Source organism: Ovis canadensis, chromosome 25 (genome assembly GCF_042477335.2).
Source record: "Ovis canadensis isolate MfBH-ARS-UI-01 breed Bighorn chromosome 25, ARS-UI_OviCan_v2, whole genome shotgun sequence".
NCBI classification, from domain to species: Eukaryota; Metazoa; Chordata; class Mammalia; order Artiodactyla; family Bovidae; genus Ovis; species Ovis canadensis.
The window spans coordinates 25,004,779-25,027,980 of NC_091269.1; the positions used below are offsets into that span (position 1 = coordinate 25,004,779).

Genomic DNA, 23,202 nt, shown 5'->3' on the forward strand with positions numbered 1-23,202 from the left:
CTTATATGCAGAGTACATCATGAGAAATGCTGGGCTGGAGGAAGCACAAGCTGGAATCAAGATTGCCGGGAGAAATATCAATAACCTCAGATATGCAGATGACACCACCTTTATGGCAGAAAGTGAAGAAGAACTAAAGAGCCTCTTGATGAAAGTGAAAGAGGAGAGTGAAAAAGTTGCCTTAGAGCTCAACATTCAGAAAATTAAGATGATGGCATCCAGTCCCATCACGTCAGGGCAGATAGATGGGGAAACAGTGGAAACAGTGGCTGACTATTTTTCTGGGTTCCAAAATCACTGCAGATGGCAACTGCAGCAATGAAATTAAAAGACACTTACTCCTTGGAAGGAAAGTTATGACCAACCTAGACAGCATATTAAAAAGCAGAGACATTACTTTGTCAACAAAGGTCCATCTAGTCAAGGCCATGGTTTTTCCAGTGGTCATGTATGGATATGAGAGCTGGACTATAAAGAAAGGTGAGTGCCAAAGAATTGATGCTTTTGAACTGTGGTGTTGGAGAAGATTCTTGAGAGTCCCTTGGACTGCAAGGAGATCCAATCAGTCCATCCTAAAGGAGATCAGTCCTGGGTGTTCATTGGAAGGACTGATGTTGAGGCTGAAACTCCAATACTTTGGCCACCTGATGTGAAGAGCTGACTCATTTGTAAAGACTCTGATGCTGGGAAAGATTGAGGGCAGGAGGAGAAGGGGACGACAGAGGATGAAATGGTTGGATGGCATCACTGACTTGATGGACATGGGTTTGGGTGGACTCCAGGAGTTGGTGATGGACAGGGAGGACTGGCATGCTGCGGTTCATGGGGTCTCAAAGAGACGGACAGGACTGAGCAACTGAACTGAACTGAGCTGAAGAAATGTGTATTTTTAGACAATCTAAATGTTGGTACTTTCCAAAATAATTTAGTAGGTAAAATTTATGTGCTTTTTATAAGAGTGAATTATTGAAACTTGCTCTCTATCATTCTATCATAAGAATGATAAACCCTTTTTACTCACATTAAGTGCTTTATATCCCACATGTACATATAAAAACTCATTGTTAACAAAGACTAAACTGAAATACCAATACACTATTCAGTTCCTTACATTTTCTAGCAATCATATAATGAGATACCTTTTGACCTTCTACAAGGTGGGAGTGGCGTAGGGGTGCTTTTTGAGAATGTTTCCAATCACAGTGGCACTTTTTGAAGTCCTAAACAATTTTTCACTTTGGATCAGTGAAAGGGAAGGAATAAATTTCACTTTGGATAAGTGAAAGGGATAACTGAAAGGGAATCAGAAGTTCAGTGGATTTTTAAAGATGCCTGATTGTAAGGAGAGTCACAGGATTAGGTCAATAACAACAGAGTGCCTGACTACTCCAGTGGAGGACATTCTAGCAGAGATTTTTGCTGTAGGGCTGCTTCCCGAGTCCTCTACTGCCATATTAAGAGAAACCCAGGCTACCGAACAACAGGTCTCAAACCTCAGCATGTGGTTTAGAATTCCCCCTGAGAGCCTCTTAAAATACAGAGGGTAAACCCCACACCCAGAGTTTGTTTCAGCAGGTGCCGGATAGAGTTTGAGAATTTGCAATTCTAAACAGTTTCCAGGTGATGCTGATATTGCTGGTCTGGAAATCAGGCTCTGAGAACCAATGGCAAAGAATTCTTTACACCTTCTCCCCCTTCTCTCACTGAGGCTGGAAAAGTATAGGCAAGAATGGTTTTAAAGAAACAAAAGGTCACTGGCTATCTCTGGTCATCGTAATGCAGGTTAACCCTGAATTATCAGTCAAATTTTGCTACTACGAATTCTAAAAACTGACTGTAATTCTAGAAAATGCAAGCTAGTGTCAGAAAGCGTGTCAAGGTGGTCTGTGGATGCAGAGAACAGGTAGAAGCAGGAGCCACGGATGACCAAGAGGCATGAAGACACTGGGGAGTGACGGCTATGTTCATTATCTTGCTATGCTAATGGTTTCATAAGCAATACACAGAGGTCAAACCCATCATACTGTATAAAGTTTAAATATGTGCAATTAATGTATGTCAATTATATATTAAAGCTGTTTCTAAAACTGGTTGTACAGCTGTAGTATATACTACTTTGGGATCTTTCCTCAGGTACCTTGGTTACATTTTAAGTAGGCACCCTTTCTGATGAACTGTGTAAATATAAAATTTCTTTAGTATATTTCACTCTTTGGTTGATTTCAACAATTCCAAGCTCTGACACACTGTTACTGCTGTTTGCAAATTGTCTCACTTTCTCTGATTCAGAAACCCTGCTCTGAAAGTGCTCCAACATTTTTGCCTGTTGACGATGCTGGTTTTGTGTGGTTTCTGTTGTTGCTGCATTGCTTTGTTACATATCATATATATGATATGGTACATATATAGCTACCAAATATATATCCATCCTCTCTTAACCACCCCTTCACCATTCCAACCTGGGCTCCATACTACAGACAGACACTGGTGGAGGTCTAGCTACTTTCAAGCTTCCTGGATGTAACTTCATCCAAGCCTTGCAGGATACGCCTTTCCACCTTAATTTCTGTTCACCTCATCCAGTGACCTCTCCTGATCCCCCACAGGTCTACAAGTCCTGATCAGCAGCCCCGACCCTGGGGCCCCATCCCAGTGTTCATGGCTTTCAGGGCATCGTGTTAAGATTAGGTGTTTACTTATCAATTCCCTTGTTGGCCTATGTTCTCTGAGGGTAGAGGACATATCTGTTATCTCTGTAACTCCAGTGTCTGGCACTTCGAAAACACTTGACATACAGTTGCTGAATAATCAGTGTAAAATCTATCTGTACTGATCATATGAAACCCAAAGAAAAAAACTACTTTAGGTGTAGAATTTGATTAAAAAATGTTTGAGCTGATGATTTTAATAAAAACAAATCTGAGTGTTGTAAGTATTTTATGCTCAAAAAAATCATGTTTGCTTTGGAATTTATTGCCTTGTTCTGAAAACTGCCCAGTAATTGTTAATCAAACTGAAATTTTATAAAGACACTTAGCCAAGGGCATTAAGAGTCAAACAAAATATTACACATACACACACACACGCCTCCTTTGCACTTGAGATCAGTTTTTTAAAAACTTATATTAAACAGTTTAAGTCCCAGAAATGTTAAGGAAGAAACTCTAAAAATCTTATTTTATCCAATTCTGAATGATTTAATCAGACCTGATGCTGTTATAGACTGAGTTTTAAGACAAGTTATATAGATATTTCAGGGAGTTTAATCTATGCTCCCTCCAATAGGAACTAAAATTTATTTACTTTTTATAGGCCTAACTACAGAACCTTCCAAGTAACAGTAAATTTACTAGACAATAGAGACAATAAAACACAAAAGCAAAACGTTCCAGAAAGGACAAACAGATAAACTCATGCATTTTGGAAGGATAATTATCTGATCATTTAAGACCTATTCCATAATCAGATTAGAGAAGTCAGGAGATAAAAATGACTTGGTCTGAGACAAAGCTAGGAAATTGAAGACACGTTAAATTCAAAGACGCAATTTACTCAAATTATCACTAATGACTTTAATGATGAGGAAGCGTTAGAAATGTAGAAAGAATCCTAATTAATGAATCTACTCAGAATTCTTCCCTCACTCAGTGCGTTTGATCTTTTGCTAAGTATCTGGTAAAAAAAAAAAAGAAACTAACAAAACCATTCTTTCAAATACAATTTTTCTCTAAAACTACTTTTCATAATCAGCTGACACTAAATGTAATGCTTTGAAAACAAACAAAAGATAAACAGATTTATCTGCAAATATTTCCACTACAGAGGCTCCAAACACACATCTGCAAAATCTAGCTGACAAAGACTCAGTAATTGTAGAATAAATTAATAAATTTATTTGTGCTCAATTCCTTCTCAGACAATTTCCTAGTTTCTCAGAACATTTAAGATGGTTTAAAATCTCAAGTTCTAGAAGAGATAAAGTGCAAGTTAGGAAACAATATTTTTACATAACGTTTATTCACGTTACTTGGCTGAAATATAAATTTGACATCTGTAAATCAGCATATATTTGGCATATATTTTCAATTTGAAACACCAGTAGAAAGTTCTTAGAAAATGTTTTGGTTACATCAGTCCGTAAAAATGATCTCAGACTTACCTTCCCAGGCAGGTGACCTAATATACTCTTGCACTAGGTTCCTGACGTAAGCATTTAACGAAGTCTCGTGAAGTCCAATGGAGCTACAAGTTGAGGACTGCTTGAAATAGCTTTCGTTAATACGCAACCAATCACAGAGCTGAAAAAGAAAACAGTTATCACTTATTTTGAAAGTCTAACTGAACAAAGGGCTTCTAATTTCCCTAATTAATTTTCTTTCTTCCACAATAAACTGAATTTAGATAACTGAACACAACAAAGTAACAGAATGTTTATTGTCATGATTGAGCTTCACACACAGTTCATACAGAAAAAAATGTTTGTATGCATGTATGTATGTGAGTATATTCACATACGTGTGTGAATGTTTTCTAAACTCCTCAAAGAACTTATAAGCTTCATTAACAGGCAAGAATTTTTAAAGCATCTAATATAAAATGTACATTTTGATAAAGTGTTGTAAAGAACATCTCTATGAATAATAACACCTTATGGAAAACAAATTATAACCTTAAAATTCATTTCGTCTTCATATACTAAAACAAGGATTTATTTTTGAGAGAATGTAGAATTTGAAATGTAAGTTATAAGGAAAGCTCCTACCCTCCTTGCAAGTTTATTTTCTATCATATGTGCATTTTAAAATATAGTTGATCCTTGAACAACGTGGGTTTACACTGCAGGTCCACTTACATGTGGATTTTTTTCAATAGTAAATACTATGGCATTTAACAATCCATGGTTGTATGGGTCCTGACACGGCAGAATCATGGATATGGAAGGCAGTTTCTTAAAAAAACTAAACATATGCTCATTACACAATCTAGAAACCATGTTCCTTGAAACCGATGCAAATGAGTTTAAAAGTTATGGTGACACAAAAATCTGTATGCAAATGTTTATACCAACTTTACTCATAATCGCCAGGACTTTTCTCCATCCACTGCAAGACACTTAGGGTTTCATGACGAGCGAGATGCAAGAAGTCAGAAGAATTACAGATCACCGAAATGCCAGGGTTGGGAACCCGAGTAGATGTCTGTGTCACTGTCCTCGAGTCTAACGTCGTCAGTACTTTCACCACTCTCATCTGCAGTCGAGATCTGCCCACTAACACTATCTTCTCTAGAACAGTTCCATCTCTGTTCACTTTGTCTCCCACTTCCCCAAAGGAATTCTAACAGCATTATTGGTTAGGTCCACTCAAAGCAAATAAACTTTTTTTAAAAACCTCTGTTGACAGGTAACAAGAAAAGCCAGTAGTGAATTCGACAAGAAGCCATTTTTCACAAAGTTTTCAAAGACCTTATCATCATTTTCAGTCTCACCTCCATCCACAGTGAAGTTCCTCTTCCTAATGACTCCTCTTGTCTCACTGACATGAGAAAAGTTGAGATGTCAGAGAGTGACACTTTCTCCTGTGGGCAGGGCAGTTTTAAAAAATTACTCATTGAAAAATGTTTAACTAAATGAACATCACTATAAAACCAATCTAGCATATTATTTAAAGTAGAATACTATTAGTTAAATCAAGAGCTATATTTTTAAAAAGGAAATATTCAACTTTCAAAATGAAGAGTTTGATTATAAACAGCTAACCGTTATATAAAATGAAAGACTACTTTATAAACCTATTTTCCTTAAAATCGAGATTACTATCTCTGAGATAAGGTAGTATAATCTAAAAGCAAAAACCAGAAACATCCTATAAGAAATTACTTATTATTTACACCAAAAGTGAATCTTTGTTTTTCAAATCCACAAAAACTACCCTCAGCCTTCAGAAAACCACCCAAATCTTTTTATTCTCTTAAGGTCACACATCTCCAATTAAGACACCCTGCTCTAAGTCTAGGAGAAGGCAATGGCACCCCACTCCAGTACTCTTGCCTGGAAAATCCCATGGATGGAGGAGCCTGGTAGGCTGCAGTCCGTGGGTCGCTAAGAGTCGGACACAACTGAGCGACTTCACTTTCACTTTTCACTTTCATGCACTGGACAAGGAAATGGCAACCCACTCCAGTATTCTTGCCTGGAGAATCCCAGGGATGGGGTTGCACAGAGTCAGACACGACTGAAGCGACTTAGCAGCAGCAGCAGCTCTAAGACTGGGGTTGGCAAAGTCACTCACAGCCTGTTTTGTGAGTAAAGTTTTACTAGGACACAGTCATGCCCCCTTATTTGTAAATGGTCTATGGTTGCTGTTGAGTAGCTGTAATAGAGATCAAATTGCCAACATCCGCTGGATCATCAAAAAAGCAAGAGAGTTCCAGAAAAACATCTATTTCTGCTTTATTGACTACGCTAAAGCCTTTGACTGTATGGATCACAAGAAACTGTGGAAAATTCTGAAAGAGATGGGAATACCAGACCACCTGACCTGCCTCTTGAGAAACCTGTATGTAGGTCAGGAAGCAACAGTTGGAACTGGATATGGAACAACAGACTGGTTCCAAATAGGAAAAGGAGTATGTCAAGGCTGTATATTGTCACCCTGCTTATTTAACTTATATGCAGAGTACATCATGAGAAATGCTGGGCTGGAGGAAGCACAAGCTGGAATCAAGATTTCCGGGAGAAATATCAACAACCTCAGATATGCAGATGACACCACCCTTATGGCAGAAAGTGAAGAAGAACTAAAGAGCCTCTTGATGAAAGTGAAAGAGGAGAGTGAAAAAGTTGGCTTAAAGCTCAACATTCAGAAAACTAAGATCAAGGCATCTGACCCCATCACTTCAGGGCAGATAGATGGGGAAACAGTGGAAACAGCGGCTGACTTTATTTTTATGGGCTCCAAAATCACTGCAGATGGTGATTGCAGCCATGAAATTAAAAGATGCTTACTCCTTGGAAGAAGAGTTATGACCAACCTAGACAGCATATTAAAAAGTAGAGACATTACTTTGCCAACAAAAGTTCATCTAGTCAAGTCATGGTTTTTCCAGTGGTCATGTATGGATGTGAGAGCTGGACTATAAAGAAAGCTGAGCACTGAAGAATTGATGCTTTTGAACTGTAGTGTTGGAGAAGACTCTTGAGAGTCCCTTGGACTGCAAGGAGATCCAACCAGTCCATCCTAAAGGAGATCAGTCCTGGGCGTTCACTGTAAGGACTGATGTTGAGGCTGAAACTCCAATACTTTGGCCACCTGATGCGAAAAGCTGACTCATTTGTAAAGACCCTGATGCTGCGAAAGATTGAGGGCAGGATGAGAAGAGGACGACAGAGGATGAGATGGCTGGATGGCATCATTGACTTGATGGACATAAGTTTGAGTGAACTCTGGGAGTTGGTGATGGACAAGGAGGCCTGGCGTGCTGCGGCTCATGGGGTCGCAGAGTCAGACACAACTGAGCGACTGAACTGAACTGAACTGAATAGAAACTGTATGACTCAAAAAACCTAAAATATACCAAGCCAGCCTTTCACAAAAATGTCTGCTGACCCCTGTTCTCAACAATAGTGTGTTACTGGAGCTCCGTGAAAAACAGAATAAGGATGTTCTTTGAAAGTCAAGTTCCTGGAAGATGTGCGGAAAAAAATACAGAGGAAACCAGGTGAAAGCTTCTAAGAATGGTCTCTCAGTATGGTCACGAGCTTCCCTACCAACAGGTAAAATGCCTACCAGAAGGGCTCTTTAGAGAACCAGTGCCCAGTGTTTTCATTGGGGAACTGGTCACACAGATGCCCTGCGCACGGCTCCTACAACTTCAGAGCCCCAGAAGGAAAGCAGTTGTTCAGTGAAGATCACCCTGTTTTCATGAGCTCTGCAGGCACGATACTGGGATGTTGGGAGCCCTCAGGTCCCAGATGCCAGCCAAGGGCCAATCTTATGAACAGGGCTTTCTAATGACAGCATCACAGGGCTGCCGTGTAGACTTTTTAACGAACTCCTGCTCACTGAGAAAGACTCTCGAACTGAAGTTAACGTGAGTAAGAAAGATCAGCTTACCACGTCTACCAGATTCATGGTGGCCTGCAGGAGATAGCACTGTGCCGCCCCTCTCAGCAGGATCTGATGTGTGATCATGGTGCACTGCAGAACGTCCCTGACGGGGGGAAAAACACACGCACTCCCGTGGGCTCAGAGAATACCGCAGTCATCTGTAGTTACTGACAACTCGGCTTATAATATCTACACTTTCTGATGCAGAAAGTCAGTCAGGAGAGCTGCAAAGCTATTAAATACGTAAGGCCTCTAGTAGAGTGCAATTTTAATATGGAAAAGAATCTTAAAAAACTAACAAGACACGTTCAAGGCACATTTTTGGAAATAACTGGTAATCAATATTGATATTTAATAAAAACACTGGCCTTATTTTTAAAGTGGTCAAAATCCAACAGTATATATTACGGCATTTATTAACATTTAAATTAGTAATTCATAAAACAAAGGTTAAGTGCAGCCGCATGCGGGACCTCAGTTCTCCACCCAGGGACTGAACCTGTGCCCCCTGCAGTCCAAGTGTGGAGTCTTAACCGCTGGACCACCAGGGAAATCCCCATGAATAGATTTTTTTTTAATTTGCTTTCTGCTTCTATAAAATTAAGAGTGCAAAATCAGAATGCCAATATTAACTAAAACCACTCACCATGGATTAAAGCAGAAGAGAAAACTTAATTTACTAAGGAGAGTTATGACAAATAACCACATACGAATATACACAAGAGTAAATTACCTGAGGGCAAGAAGTCCTTCTATACCCAGGGCTTTACATCGTGGGATGTTTGCCAAAGCCTTAGATAAAAACAAAATGGGAACAGCACACCAATGTCTGCTTGTCATCCTCTGAATAAATTTTAACAGGAAACTACCTGAAAGAAAAAGTTTTAAGACATCATTGTTGCTACCAAGCACATGAGAAGATGCTCAAATCATCAGACACTACACAGGGAAATGCGAATAAAACCATAATGAGATACAACGTCACACCCGCTAGGATGGCTCTGATCAAAAGGACAGATGATAACAAGTGTTAACAGGATGTGGAGGCACTAAAGTCTCAGACATTCCTGGTGAGAATGAAAATGGTGCAGTCAGTGTGGAAAACAGTTTAGTAGCTCCTCTAAAAGTTAAAAACGGAGTTACCATATTGCCCAATAATTCCACCCGTAGGTATATAATTAAGAGAAGTGAAAGATTATATTCATATAAAAACTTGTATATGAATAGTAACAGGAGTAATTCATATTAGTAGTTAAAAGTAGAAACAATCCAAATATCTACTGATGAATGGATAAACAGAATGTGAAGTATCTATAATATTATTACATTATTATTCAGCTACAAAAAGGAATGATACATGTTATAATATAGGTGAATCTTAAAACATTACACTAAGCAAAAAGAAACCAGACATAAAATAAAAGACCATATATTATATGATTCTTTTTATATGAAATGTTTAGAATAAGCAAATCTAGACAGAAAATAAACTAGTGTCTGACAGGAGCTGGGGGAGATGGAAAATGAGACGATCACTTATGGGCATGGAGTTTCTTTTGGGGATAATGAAAATATTCTGAAATTAGTGGTGATGGTTGTACAAATTTGTGAATATACTAAAAACCACTGAACTGAACAATTTAAAAGGGTAAATTTTATGGTGTGTGAATTATATCTCAATAAAGCTGATAAAAAAAAACCAATGTTATTTCAAATTCATTCCCTTTTAGTAAGATGAGTATTCCAATATACTGTACATACTCTGATAACAAGTGTTTTATATATATATATATTTTTTCTTTCTTAAGTTAAGGTAAAAGATACATTTTTTACTGTTGGAAACCATTCTTTTCTTGGAGATGTTAAAGAAAAAAACCATTGGTATCTGGCCTCTGGAATCTGCAAACAGTAATATTAGCTCTTTCTCACAGGCTATTTCTTACCTACACTACAATTACTTTAACTATTTTGAGATACACAAGGATGGTGCTCTATCCCGCTTTCTCTGCTAATATGTGATGTCTTAAGGGTCTTTAAGTCACATATTCAATGAAAATGTCTGTTTCCTCAGATCATCATTGTAGAAATCTTTTGAGAAATCACTTTTAAGAAATCCTTGGACAATCCTGAAAGGATATGACATGTATTTTGTATTTCCCAACATGCCTAGCCCAAAACCACGTATGCTTAATATATTCACTGGGAATCACTGACAGAAAAAAATTACAAAGTAAAACCTATAAGTAGACAGTTTTCTTGCCCTCATTCTTGCTGGACTATTTAAGTTTCCATCTTTTGCTTAATGCCTCTCTCAAGACACAAGGAAGATGGCAACTGTCAAGCTTCTATTTCTCACTCACTCAGCACATTAACAAGGGTCTGTCATGCGTGTGGTACAACCACAAACACCAGGCTCTCAGACTCTGCAGGGTGCTGACCACCACCACCTCACTCACACTGTGATATACACACAGGATGCGCCCACATGGTCAGAAAATTAATCCCCAGGCTATAAACTTCCAAACTCCAGCAAACTAAAGAATGGCTCCGGCAGCTACCTTCTCCACTCTAACTTTTTTAAAAGTAACCAAAACAATCAAATTTCTATAAATCTAAGGTTGCGATATACAGATGGCCATCTTTTCCCTTTCCTTCCTGACTTTTGAATACATATTACCATTGGTCATTGTTCATCCTATATGCAGATTAAATATTAATACAAAAGGAAAAAATATATATATTTCATGGCCAGGGTCACTTTCTACATCACAAAGCCTAGAATGAAGAAAAGGCTTAGCAGGGTATATCCTGCTACTCAGCAAACAAAACAACACTGGTTCCATGCTTTGCTTACCAACAGAGCTCATCAGAAAGAAACACACATCTCCAATCCGAAGAAGTGGGACATTTCTAAGATACGAGGTCTTATAAAAAGTTTTTTTTCTTTTTTAATCTTTCTAAGTCAGTATGTATAAGGCAACAATTTTGACACAATGGATATTCAGTTTATAACTTTTTCCTAAGCCTAGGTTCCTTTTTTCTTTGACTTTTTTTTGCTAATTTTTGAAACTGAATATAGATACTTAGAAAGAATAGCAAACTGCAGTAAATATTCCATAATCGCTTCCATGCTACAGATTCCAATACTGGTACCATGCTATATACAAAGGTGAAAGTGTGTACTCAATTTCAATGGACACTTGTATAATTCTGACAAAATTTGCATTATCCTGAAAAAAAGGAACTAGTTTGACAATACTGATTATAACAGTCCTAGGACTCTCCTCAGAGAAGGCAACGGCACCCCACTCCAGTGCTCTTGCCTGGAAAATCCCATGGACGGAGGAGCCTGGTAGGCTGCAGTCCATGGGGTTGCTAAGGGTCGGACATGACTGAGCGACTTCACTTTCACTTTTCACTTTCATGCATTGGAGAAGGCAATGGCACCCCACTCCAGTACTCTTGCCTAGAAAATCCCATGGACGGAGGAGCCTGGTAGGCTGCAGTCCATGGGGTCGTTAAGAGTCGGGCATGACTGAGAGACTTCACTTTCACTTTTCACTTTCATGCATCGGAGAAGGAAATGGCAACCCACTCCAGTATTCCTGCCTGGAGAATCCCAGGGGCAGAGAAGCCTGGTGGGCTGCCATCTGTGGAGTCGCACAGAGTCGGACATGACTGAAGCGACTTAACAGCAGCAACAGCAGGACTCTCCTAGAAGGATGGTGCTTATAATCAACATTCTAAAAATTTTTTTAATTTAAGCTAGTAAGTTAAAAAGAAATTCTTTACTGATACATACTCTTTATTTCTTCTGGAAGAAAAGAAATATAAGTGACTAAAAACTTCTGTAATTTCAGTCCCAGTGGAGAAACACTTCCTATCAGCTGGCCTGGGGACCTATAGACAAAGGGGGTTAAAAAACAAATATATAAAATCTACTGACAATTAAGCATACTGAAACTAAGTGCAATATGGCTCAAATGTCTTTCAACAATAAAACCATCTTTTTCTGAACCTGCATTTTATTTTTCAGTAAAATCTTAAGAATCCCTCCGATTACAAAAACATCAGGATATTACTGAAAAACTGATGTGAGTTAGTAATGGGTTATACTAAGCAGGCATAGATCTCCTTTTTATGACACTTTTTCTGACACATATGCATCAACCTTCCCAAATAGTATCATTTTAAGAAAAGTCTAAAAATGGTAATTTTAAATTATATTTTATTATTTCTAACACATACTCCAATGATTTAATACCTTTAAGTATTAAGAAAAAGACATATGTTAGTAATAAACTGCTTTTGCAAAAGCATTTGATTGCTAACACCTACTAAAGACACTTTTATTTTTGTTTATTTTGCTTCTGCCAGGAACATTATCTGTTAACTGAACATACTAGTGTGGGAGGAAACTGAAGGCATTTCATAATAAATGTGTTTGTCAACTCTCAGAAACCACCAAGTTGGTTTTACTGCTCTCCAGCTGTCTGCTTCAGAAAACTATTCAATAGTAATGAGTTATTTGAAAAATAAAAATTATTGGCAAATCAAGCATTGATACGCTTTTTTGATATTAAATAGAACTGAATATTAATATAACTTAGCACAGGTTGATTTAAAATTTTTAAAGAAGTTGACTGTCAGAGTACTTTCTATCAGAAAAGCAAAAGGGAAAGTGTTAGTTACTGAGTCGTGTCCAACTCTTTTGTGACCCCATGGACTGAAGCCCTCCAGGTTTCTCTGTCCATGGTTTTTCCCAGGCAAGAATACTGGAGTGGGTTGCCATTTCCTTCTCCAGGAGATCTTCCCGACCCGGGGATTAAACCTGGGTCTCCTGCACTTCAGGCGGATCCTTTACCTCTGAGCCAGCCACCAGGGTGGGTTGCTCTATTAGAGGTATATCAAACAAAAGACTAGCAAGTATAAACTTAGTCATCAGAATTAGAAATATTAATACAACATAATTTCAAAAGCAAGGGAAATTTTTAAAGATACAATTCAAGAGTACAGATAAAGCTCAAAAAATGAGGAAAGGCATAATGATGACACTCTTCTCAGTATCAAGCTTGATGAAGCATAAAGGTATTAAATAAGCAACATGTAGTAGAGAACGGCCTCCACCATCTGATATGGAAAGGGAAAAGTTAGAATGAACCTTGTGGTAGTGGACTAGAAATGAGCATACTGATGTGAACAGATGGTTTTTAATATGGATGGATGGACAGATACTGAAATACAGATGGGTGAGTCTGCTCAACAGACAGAGCTAAGGAACAGACATACCCAGAGATGCGAGACACATATACATACATAAAGATGACAATTAAACAAATCCGGTAAAACATTATTGTTTAGGGAATGTGGATAAAAGGTAAGTCAGAATTCTCTGTATTATTTTCACAACTTTTCTATAAAACTGAAAGTTAGAAGAAAGGGAAAAAAAGTGTCAAGTGTTGCTTAGCCAAAGCCACCATAAATTCCAGGAGGGCAGAAGTCAGAAAGTCCCTATGTGAGGTGTCCTTCCCTAAAACCCAAGAAAGGATGGGTTCAGAGTGGGAAAGAAAAGAAAAAGAGAAACACCAGATACAATTACTAGAAGGTCAAGAAGAATCACAAACCCAGAAGGGACAACATGGTAAGAAAAAGCTGAATGTCTATGAGGCAACATATATTCATCCACCAAATGCATTTTTAACAATCTGGTCATATTTCATAATCAAGTTAAATTTATAATCAAATACATATTACTACATTGCTGCTAAATAAAATGCATGTTTACCTGCTATACAGAGAGCTCTCTGAAAGTGCATCCATTAATGGTCCAATGATAAACTAAAAAAAAAAAAGGAAAAAAAAATCTGACATTAACCTGTAACTGTAATTTTGAAAAGTCAACTTGCCCTAACTCTACATCCTGTGCAGGGCTACTGAAGAGCTGTTATAAGCAATCTCTTATGCTGCAGGCTGATTTATGATAGCCTTGGAGGATACCTTAATCCCAGGTGTCAAACCAAACTTTCCAACCTGATAAAAATGTATGGAATACTAAGAGAGCAGGTGCTGTGCTGAGAAGGAAGAAAGGAATCCAAAGAAGGGACACATGGTAGAAAATAAAGGTAGTGACTGGTGAAAAACAGAAAGATACCCAAGAGAAAATTTAAGCCCCTATGCCTGGACGATAAATGGGGAAAAGTGTATCTTCGAAAACATTAGTAGACAAAAGTGTGCTTTCAGGAAGTGCAAGAAGGCTAGGAGAATGTAGAAAAAGGATGCCTACTAAAACACTGTACATGTACTTGGATAATTAGGGACGTTTAGGTTACCTCTAAATGAGAGGTAAATTACTGTTCCTAAGTCTATGATCATTCAACTCACGTCATCATAATAAGACTTAAAATCACAGCTATAATTCTCACAGGGTCATCACTTTGTGTGATTGCTGACAAGTGGAAGTACACATTCTAATAACATAGCTCAAGAGGCAACCCCTGCTCAGTACAGCACGATAGTAATTCACTGACTCAGAATCGGAGGAACAGCATCACTAGACAAAGAGCAATAAGTCAGTGCTTCAGGACCATGGAGAGAGTACCACTAACACACTCCTAATCCAGGGCTCATGCCGCTGACTTCTGTTCAGGATAATAAAGGACTACTTTTCATCACGGTGATGATGCAGGCAGCCTGTCGACAACGCCCAAGTACAAGAGCCTAGTTTAGAGATATAGGGTTTGTTTTCAGCAAATCTCTGAAGTTTTATCTGCGATTTTCAAGCCCCAGGATATACTTTTGAAGATCACATAAAATACAACACATGCCTTCACCTCTTATCTTCTGACAGAGGGAACGAGGGAAGGGAGAGGGTGCCATTACCTCAGAAATTTCTGGTGAAAATGGAAGAATCCTTGTTTCATACAGTTCCAAAAAATGGGTAACACCTTCTTTAGTCAGGATTTTATTTTCACTTTCAAACATTCTTTTATAAATGCACAGATGCCAGGATGGGTGAAAGAGCCAGCATCCTGTGAAAATAAACACCCAAAGTTGACTTTGATTCTCACACATGGCTCCACACAGACTATGTATTCATAAATAAACACACACACAAACACATTAACTTCATTACAACAATCACGTTCAAAGGCGTTTAACTACTGATTAACCAAAATCACTTCAGTATTCCATTTTCCATTTTCAGTTTCATTTAGAAAGACTGCAAGCGGATGTCACGGTGACTACAGTGTACAGAATTAAATATGACTCCACACACACAGGTTAGAACTTTAGGTTTGGGGTGATTTCAACCAATTCTCTCATCTTACTTCAATCTATTTTTCATCTGAAACTGTCCCTCCTCTGTTTAAAACCCTTGAGTGGCTTCTCAAAACTCAGAATAAAATCCAAACCAGGCATGACACTGCCCCTGACAACTGCTCCAGCCTCAGGCCACCCCTCCCGCACCACAAAGCTGTGCCTCGCTAGGCGGGCGCTCTAGCCCATGGGGCCGCTCGCATCTCAGGGCTTCTGCACCCAGAGCTCTCTGCTCCACTGAGTCAGTCCTAAGGCAGGCCTTGGCTGGCTCGCCTCACCAAGGTATGGCCTTACTAGTATTCCATTCCCGTCATTTTTCTGTTGTCTGTCTAGAACTTTACAATCAAAACCATTTTTTCCTGGAAAACAGACCAAAACTCAAGTGAAAAATAGTTCTTCTGTCTCACCACTTTACCCCAGTGCTCAGTATGTACTGGACACTAAGTATGCATCTATTAAGTAAATACATGAATGAGTGATAAACAAAAAATGAAATAATTAGGTACCTTAGAGATACTTTTAACTCTTTTCAAATATCCTTAATATTTTTAGGAAAAAAATTCAGCATTTTAAACTCATGGCATTCTATAAATAAATCAGTCCCTTTCTGTGTGTTATTTACATCAAGATGCTTGTTCAATTCTTTGGCAGTGGTAATTTTTCAAAATCTGTCACTGCTATTTGATTTGTTTTGCCGAGAGCTATGGGCAAAATGTGGTAATAAGAGAATCATTTTAACAGTAAATGCGTAAGTGAAGTCACAACAGGATTTAATTAAATTCTAGCCCCAGGTGGGACTATAGATTCTTATGGTCTGTGAAAAACTCCAGTGTATCAGAAAACAACCATAGCAATCAGCTGAATCAAGCTCAGTTCCTAAGGGGTCACACTATTAAAGTTGTCATTATCTAAAGCAGGCACCGAAACCCATTTACCTAGGTTAACTCTCATGTGTAAACACGATAATGCAGCATTTCATCATTCTTATGAATACAAAACAGTTAGCCTGCATTTAGCTGTCTCATTTATCTAAACTTAATTTCGTAAGATAATTTTAGGAAGCTCCATTTTCATTTTATTTCTCCTGAAAAGCCCTCATAATATAGTACTGATTAAGGACTTAAAAACTATATTTAAAATAGTGTCTTAGAATTCTCCCTTCCCCCGAAGTCCAACCTACAGAACAATGGCTGAAACGCTAAGAAAACAACTTTAACAATGAAACAGATATATTAAGAGAACAAAGCTGGAAAGCAGTTAGAATATATAATATCAAACAATGCTTATTAAAAAATGAATAATACACCATACATAAAACATTACCAAAGAGTCCTTATCTTTTAAGGATATATACTGAAATAATTAGAGATGAAATGATAATGCTAGGAATGTGCTTCAAAATCATTTGATGGAGAGTGAGCAAGTGAGGCCACATGCAATGTAAGACAGGAACTGGCCACAAGTTGATCAGTGCAGAAGCTAGGTGACAGGGTGCATCATACAAACTCCTCTCCTTCTGTATGAAATTTTCCATAATCATAAGTTTATAAAATTACCATGCCTCTAAATTATAGAAAACTCTGCAGCCATTTAAAATTAAATTCTCAAAGACTATTTAAGGACACAGGAAAGTGCACTTTGGATATACTGCTGAGTCAGAAAAAAGCATTATGAACAATCAATCCACAAGGTATATATCTGGAATATTAGCAGCTGTCTCCTGGTAGCACCGAATTTATATATTCATATAACATTCTCCACAATGAACAAGAATTAGTTATAAAATAAGGGGGAAAATGATGTGTCATAAAAAATCAAAATAAAAGCAACCATTACCATTTTCCTCTGACACTGCATATTCAAACAGACTGTTTAGCTTTGGTAAAACTGGCTTTATAACATGTATCTGAAAACAAAAGCAAAAAGCCATAGGAAATGAAAATTCACCTTTGAAAACCAAAGTATTGTTATATATTTATGTAAGTCACTCTTCTGTTCCTCCCTCCACAACCTCCACCCTCCCTGACCCCACCACACCCACGTAAAAAAATACGCAGAAGGTGCCTGATTTTTCCATTTTTCTAATCATACAAATTCAAGACTGAGTATGGCAAAGCTAATAAATAGAGTATAGAACATAGAATAGTTGGAATATAGTTAGAATTCTATATTCTATAGTTAGAATATAGAACATAGTTATAGTAACATTACATTTATAGAGTATCATAAATTATGTCATGTAATCCTTAACTGTCCTGGGAAGCAGGCAGCTGATAACACTAATATTACAAAGATGAAAAAATACTGAAATGCTTTCTCTAGTCACTCAAGTTGTTCAAGGCCACACATTTAGACAGAGCCAGCTCAGGGTTCAACGCTCTTTTTTCTTAGACTCTTGCAGATACCACCGTCTAATGTACATATCCTAGAAACTAAGGGCAACTAACTTAAGAGTTTCTAAACAGTGAGGGTGTTATGGATGCACTGATTAAGGAAAACCGCAGTTTATATAAATTTAGAAATGTTTTTCGTTTAGTCCTCATCCCCACACCTACATACATTTAGCATATATGAGTACTTCTTTCTTTTAGTCAATAAACAATGCATTTGGACTGACACCTCACAGTGACCCCATGACGGCTGGTCCCACACCGATCTGCAGCTTACGTATGGGAACCCCTGTAACAGGTCTCCAAGTGTGGTCCCTAGAATGGCAGCATATGGGTCTCCTGGGAAGACGTAAAATATTTGAATTCTCAGGCCACACCACAGACCTAATGAATCAGAAACTGCAGACCAGGTCCAGCAACTAATACTTTAATGAGGCACCAGGATGATTCTAATGAATGTCAATCTAAATGTTAATCTCTAAAGAGATTCCTCCTAACTTAAAAATTCCATGTTCTGACGAAGATTAATTCAAAGTCAACTGAAAATGATTTTTCAGGTTTCAAGTCTCAGAACCAAAGAATGCAAAGATGTAAGAACTGAAAGGAAGAAAAGAAAGCAAGCCTACAAAATCAAAGGGTCATTATTATTTAATAACAATTGACCTCAGACTTTAAGTAACATTTTCCTCATTGCGTATTTCTTTGGAGATTATTTATAACATAGAGAAACTAAAAACTAACAAACACTTTAGAAGTAAATGTCAAGGGAAGATCAAATAAGACCAAATCCTTTGAATGATAAATTAAGTCAACAGAAGTATTCTTTAATTTCCTGAGTTTACGTTGTCTTGTTCAGTCCCCCAGTTGTGTCCATTTCTTTGCAACCCCATGGACTGCAGCATGCCAGGCCTCCCTGTCCCTCCCCATCTTTCCAAGTTTGCCCAAGTTCATGTCCATTGCATCAGTGATGTCATCCAGCCATCTAATCCTCTTGACACCTTTTTCTCCTCCTGCCTTCAATCTTTCCAGGCATCAGGGGCTTTACATGAGAGTCAGCTATTCACATCAGGTGACCAAAAAGTTGGAGCTTCAGTTTCAGTGTCAGTCCTTTGAATGAGTATTCAGGGTTGATTTCCCTTAAGATTGACTGGTTTGATCTCCTTGCTGTCCAAGGGACTCAGGAGTCTTCTCCAGCACCACAGTTTGAAGGCATCAATTCTTTGGCTCTCTGCCTTCTTTATGGTCCAGCTCTTACAACTGTATGTGACCACTGGGAAGACCATAGCCTTGACTACAGAGACATTTATTGGCAGAGTGATATCTCTGCCTTTCAACACACTGCTTAGGTTTGTCATAGCTTTCCCACTGAGAAGCAACTGTCTTCTGATTTCATGGCTGCAGTCACCATCCATAGCGATTTTAGAGCCCAAAGAGGAAATCTGTCACTGCTTCGACCTTTTCCCTTTCTATTTGCCATGAAGTAATGGGGCCGGATGCCATGATCTTAGTTTCTTCTTTTAAATAGGTTTAACACGGCTTTTTCACTCTCCTCCTTCCTGAGTTTACATTTAACCTTAAATTTAATCTATGCTGGAAAAGAAAAAGGGATTCCCTGGTAGCTTAGATGGTAAAGAGTGCCTGTAATATGGGAGATCTGAGTTCAACTCCTGGGTCTGGAAGATCCCCTGGAGAAGGAAATGGCAACCCACTCCAGTATTCTTGCCTGAAAAATCCCACGGACAGAGGAGCTTGGCAGGCTATAGCTCACAGGGTCGTAGAGAGTCAGACACAACTGAGTGACTTCACTCACTCACTCACACTGGAAAACAAAGTATGCTTGTATTCCATTATGCTATATCCAGGTAGACCTTTTTGTATTGGTTCTATAAAATGTTTGGGGGAAGAAAAGAAACTGCACCTATACATGATTTGATAAAATATGAAAACACTTACCTGATTTCCTTCAAGAGTTTCCATAATTAAAATATAGTTTTCCCAAAACTTTAGAAGCTCATCTTTTTTCTTCTCAGACCACCAAAACAGACTTGGGCCTGACATGGTTTAAAAAAGAAAATCAGTTTCTAGATTTAGTTCCTAAATAGAAAATTTTATGTTTCTAAACATAAGGAGACAACAATCTGCCAACTATAGCAATAACAAAATCCAAAGCCAGCTCAACCAGAGTGACTCAAGCCCAGCAATCTAACAGAGTACCTATCTCTAAGGCATAAATAATGCAGTTGCTTCTGAAAAAAAAAGTAATCTCATTGCCAAGAGATAGAACAGAAAACAAAACCAGACTCAAAGATGGTCCAAAAATAGAACTTACATATACCTCTGATTAGTATGTTAAAGGATCTAATGGAAAAGGTAGAAAACAGCCACAAACAGATGGGGATTTCCAGGAGACAAAAACTAAAAAAGTGTCAGGTGAACTGACAGAAAAGACATAAAGGATCCTTTGATTAAATTATCAGATACTTGAGTTCTTGAAGATAAGAACTCCAGGAAAATAGCTTCAACACAGGATCAGGTGAAGGGAGTCTCCCAGGTGAAAGTGAAGGCAGATGTAAGATTGTCAGTGGTACGCACAAGGCTGAGCTTGGACTGGGACTTCAGAAGAGACTTCTTCAGGAAAATTTATAATGACTGATGATCTCACTTTGTACAGGACAGATTTAAACAACTAAGAATCTGGGGCTGAATTAGTGGTAAATATGGAGGCAACCAAACTAAATGACAAATATAGGGAAAACTTGCAGGAAGGAAAAAATAAATCCTAGATGACTACATAGGTCACTGGTGAACAGTACCTGCATAGTCATAATTTTGTTGAACTCACATTCAATCAAAATTGCACGTAGGATAATGGGTTTTATGGTATTACTAGAATATGTCAAAGATATAGGAACAGACACCAAAATAATCAGCTAAGAGATAAAAGCGGCTGCTCTTTGAAACGAAGGAAATGTAGACGAGAGGCAAGCATAAGACTATTGCTTATCTTTAAAACTGCAGAATGACTGACGCTTTAAAATAAATGATTGCTTAACTTTGGTAATTAAAAAAAAATGTTTTCTAGCAACAGCGCTCACTGGATGATCATCAACTTGCGGGCTATTAAAATATCTACTATCTGATGTTTTAAACGTGCATAAAAATCTAATCTACTCACAACTTCAGCAGAACAAAACTCTTACTAGTATAAGTAAGTAGGCAGCTACAGTTGAAAGGATAGAAATTTTCCATCCACTGAGGCAGTTTTGACTCAATCAATCCATTTCAGACTTCGATAGATCAAAATAAATTTAAACGACTGAAGTGTATTTTCCACACATTTCAGTGAACAAACTGATCAATAGTAACAAACCGAACTAAAGGGAGGCCTTGCTATTTTGTCTACTTTTATCCTGTAAAAAACTGGTAGGACGCACAGGCTCAAAATGTAAAATTAATTAATTAATACCTCATTCTATTAAATCAATGGCAAAAATACTCTCCGCCAAAGGTCGACTTAAGGCCATTATACTTAACTAATATTAATAAATTCTCCTAAGAGAACTACCGAAGGATTGTGATGGGTTTCCCATGACAAAATTCTAATACTCAAGGCTCAATTCGTAGGTCAGTACATGTAAATACTTTTCCTTTCAATTTGATGGGTGCTATCCCTTCTTTTCTATTTGAACGAGCCCACGATTTAGTGCAATTTTGGTCTGTTAATATCCTGCTGGACTAGTTCCTAAATTATTCCACGAATGCAGTATTCCACCCGCTCTGGGTCAGAGAATTTATCCTAAATGCGGACTCCTCTAACAGTGATTTGTTACAGTTCAGAGAACACCCTCGAGATAAGGTTCCCAAGGTTTTTCAGGCTCTATGGGGACCACGAGAATAACCAAATTCTGTACGAATCGCGGAGACGGCCCCGGAAGCAGAAAGGCTGCCCTCGCAGAAAGTCAAGTAGGGACGGGCCAGGGAGCAAAGAGGCAAGTACCGGGTCCTTCGCCGGGGGCGCACGCGCAGTCGGTCCCCAGTTCCGCCGACACCTCCACCGCCCGCTGCAGCAGGTAGCGCGCCCGCTTGCGCGTCAGGGCGTCCTCAGACCAGGCCAGCCCGGCCTGCACCGCGCTCCAGAAGCGCCAGCAGCGCCGGGCGTCCAGGCCCGCCTCGCGCGCGGCAGGCACGCTGTCTGCGCCGGGCTCTGGCAGTAGCTTCTCGGCGAGGGCGCTCAGAATCAGCAGCTGCGACCCGACGCGGCCCGGCTCCTCAGACACCCCGGGCGCAACCAGCCCGCCCCACACAACCCGCAGCGCCGCCCCGCCGCACCGGCCCAGAGCCGGCAGCAGCCGCCCGGCAACCAGCGCCGCAGCGTCCGGGGACGGCCCCGCCTTGTCCCCACCCAGCGCCAGCGCGAGAGCGGCCCGCGCCACTCGCTCCAGCAGGGGCGCGTCCTCGCGAGGCCGCAGGCAGGGCCCCACGGCCGCCAGCACCTCCACGGCCGCCTCGGCGGCCCCTTCCAAGCCGGGCGCGGGCCCCGCGTTGAGCAGGTCGCACAGCGCCTCCTCGGCCAGCGCGGCCGCCAGCTGCGGGCCCCCGGCTAGGCGGGCGCACGAGCGCAGGGCAGCGCCTGCCGCCCTCAGCACGCGCCGGCGCTGGCGGGCCGCGGGCCCAGGGTCCTCCGCGCCGCCCGCTGGGCACCCGCGCAGGCCCCGCAGCAGCGGCACCAGATACCCGGCGGCGACCTCGCGCGCCGCCTCCGGGAGCGCGCCCGCGCCGCCGCCGCCGCCGCGCGCTTCCTCATCTTCCAGTCGCTGCAGAAGAAAACACAGGGTCTCCACGCGCTCCGCAGATACCTCCCCGCGGCACAGCGCCCCAAGCAGGACCCGGGGGTCCCGGCTCTGCGAGAGCAGCGCATCCGCCAGCACCCACTCCATTTGCCCCGCGCGCCGCCGACCCCGGGCGCCCAGAGGAAGGCGCCGGCGTGCGCGAGTGCGTGCGCGTGCGCGGCTGTCCCGAGCACCCGCCCGCAGGTAGGGGGCTTGCAGCCCCGCCCTGAGCCGGGTCGCGGCGCCTTGGGCAGGTCCTACCAGAATGGCCTGGGTAACTTTTTAAAGAAGAAAAGAGGCTCTCTCGTGAAATGTTAATATAGTCTCTACACCAACTCCATCGATTCTTAATTAGAGATTGGCCTATCCAGGGGCTCTAAATCATTTCAGAGTGCCATGAAAATGGGCCAGAGGTACATTTGGAAGGTACGCTTACCGTCACCTAGGTTGTCTTTAAAAAGGAGCAGTCTGGCACCACCCACAAAGACATTGATACAGTGGGTATGCAGTGGGCTCCCGACAGCTGCATGAAAAAATAAATACTGAAAACAAGAGTAA

The 23,202-nt window shown here is 40.1% G+C and overlaps 1 protein-coding gene across 10 annotated transcripts in view; it reads right to left on the minus strand.

Moving 5' to 3' along the window:
• Positions 1-22,799, minus strand: part of TARBP1 (TAR (HIV-1) RNA binding protein 1) — a 65,971-nt gene extending 43,172 nt beyond the window's left edge. For 4 of the 10 annotated variants that reach the window (XR_011253112.1, XR_011253113.1, XR_011253114.1 and 1 more), the window contains exons 1-10: positions 21,813-22,799; positions 19,769-19,866; positions 17,262-17,331; positions 14,988-15,136; positions 13,894-13,946; positions 11,911-12,008; positions 8,842-8,977; positions 8,115-8,211; positions 5,488-5,577; positions 4,160-4,298 (exon numbers count right to left, since the gene is read on the minus strand). Coding sequence is in view for 2 of the 10 variants with exons in the window: in XM_069572527.1 (XP_069428628.1) it covers positions 4,160-4,298; positions 5,488-5,577; positions 8,115-8,211; positions 8,842-8,977; positions 11,911-12,008; positions 13,894-13,946; positions 14,988-15,136; positions 17,262-17,331; positions 19,769-19,866; positions 21,813-22,752 (1,870 nt within the window). In the remaining 8 variants the exon portion in view is untranslated. The remainder of the gene's footprint in view (positions 1-4,159; positions 4,299-5,487; positions 5,578-8,114; positions 8,212-8,841; positions 8,978-11,910; positions 12,009-13,893; positions 13,947-14,987; positions 15,137-17,261; positions 17,332-19,768; positions 19,867-21,812) is intronic. The other 6 variants (XR_011253116.1, XR_011253110.1, XR_011253117.1 and 3 more) reach the window with 2 other exon arrangements.
• Between the last annotated feature and the right edge of the window lie 403 nt (positions 22,800-23,202).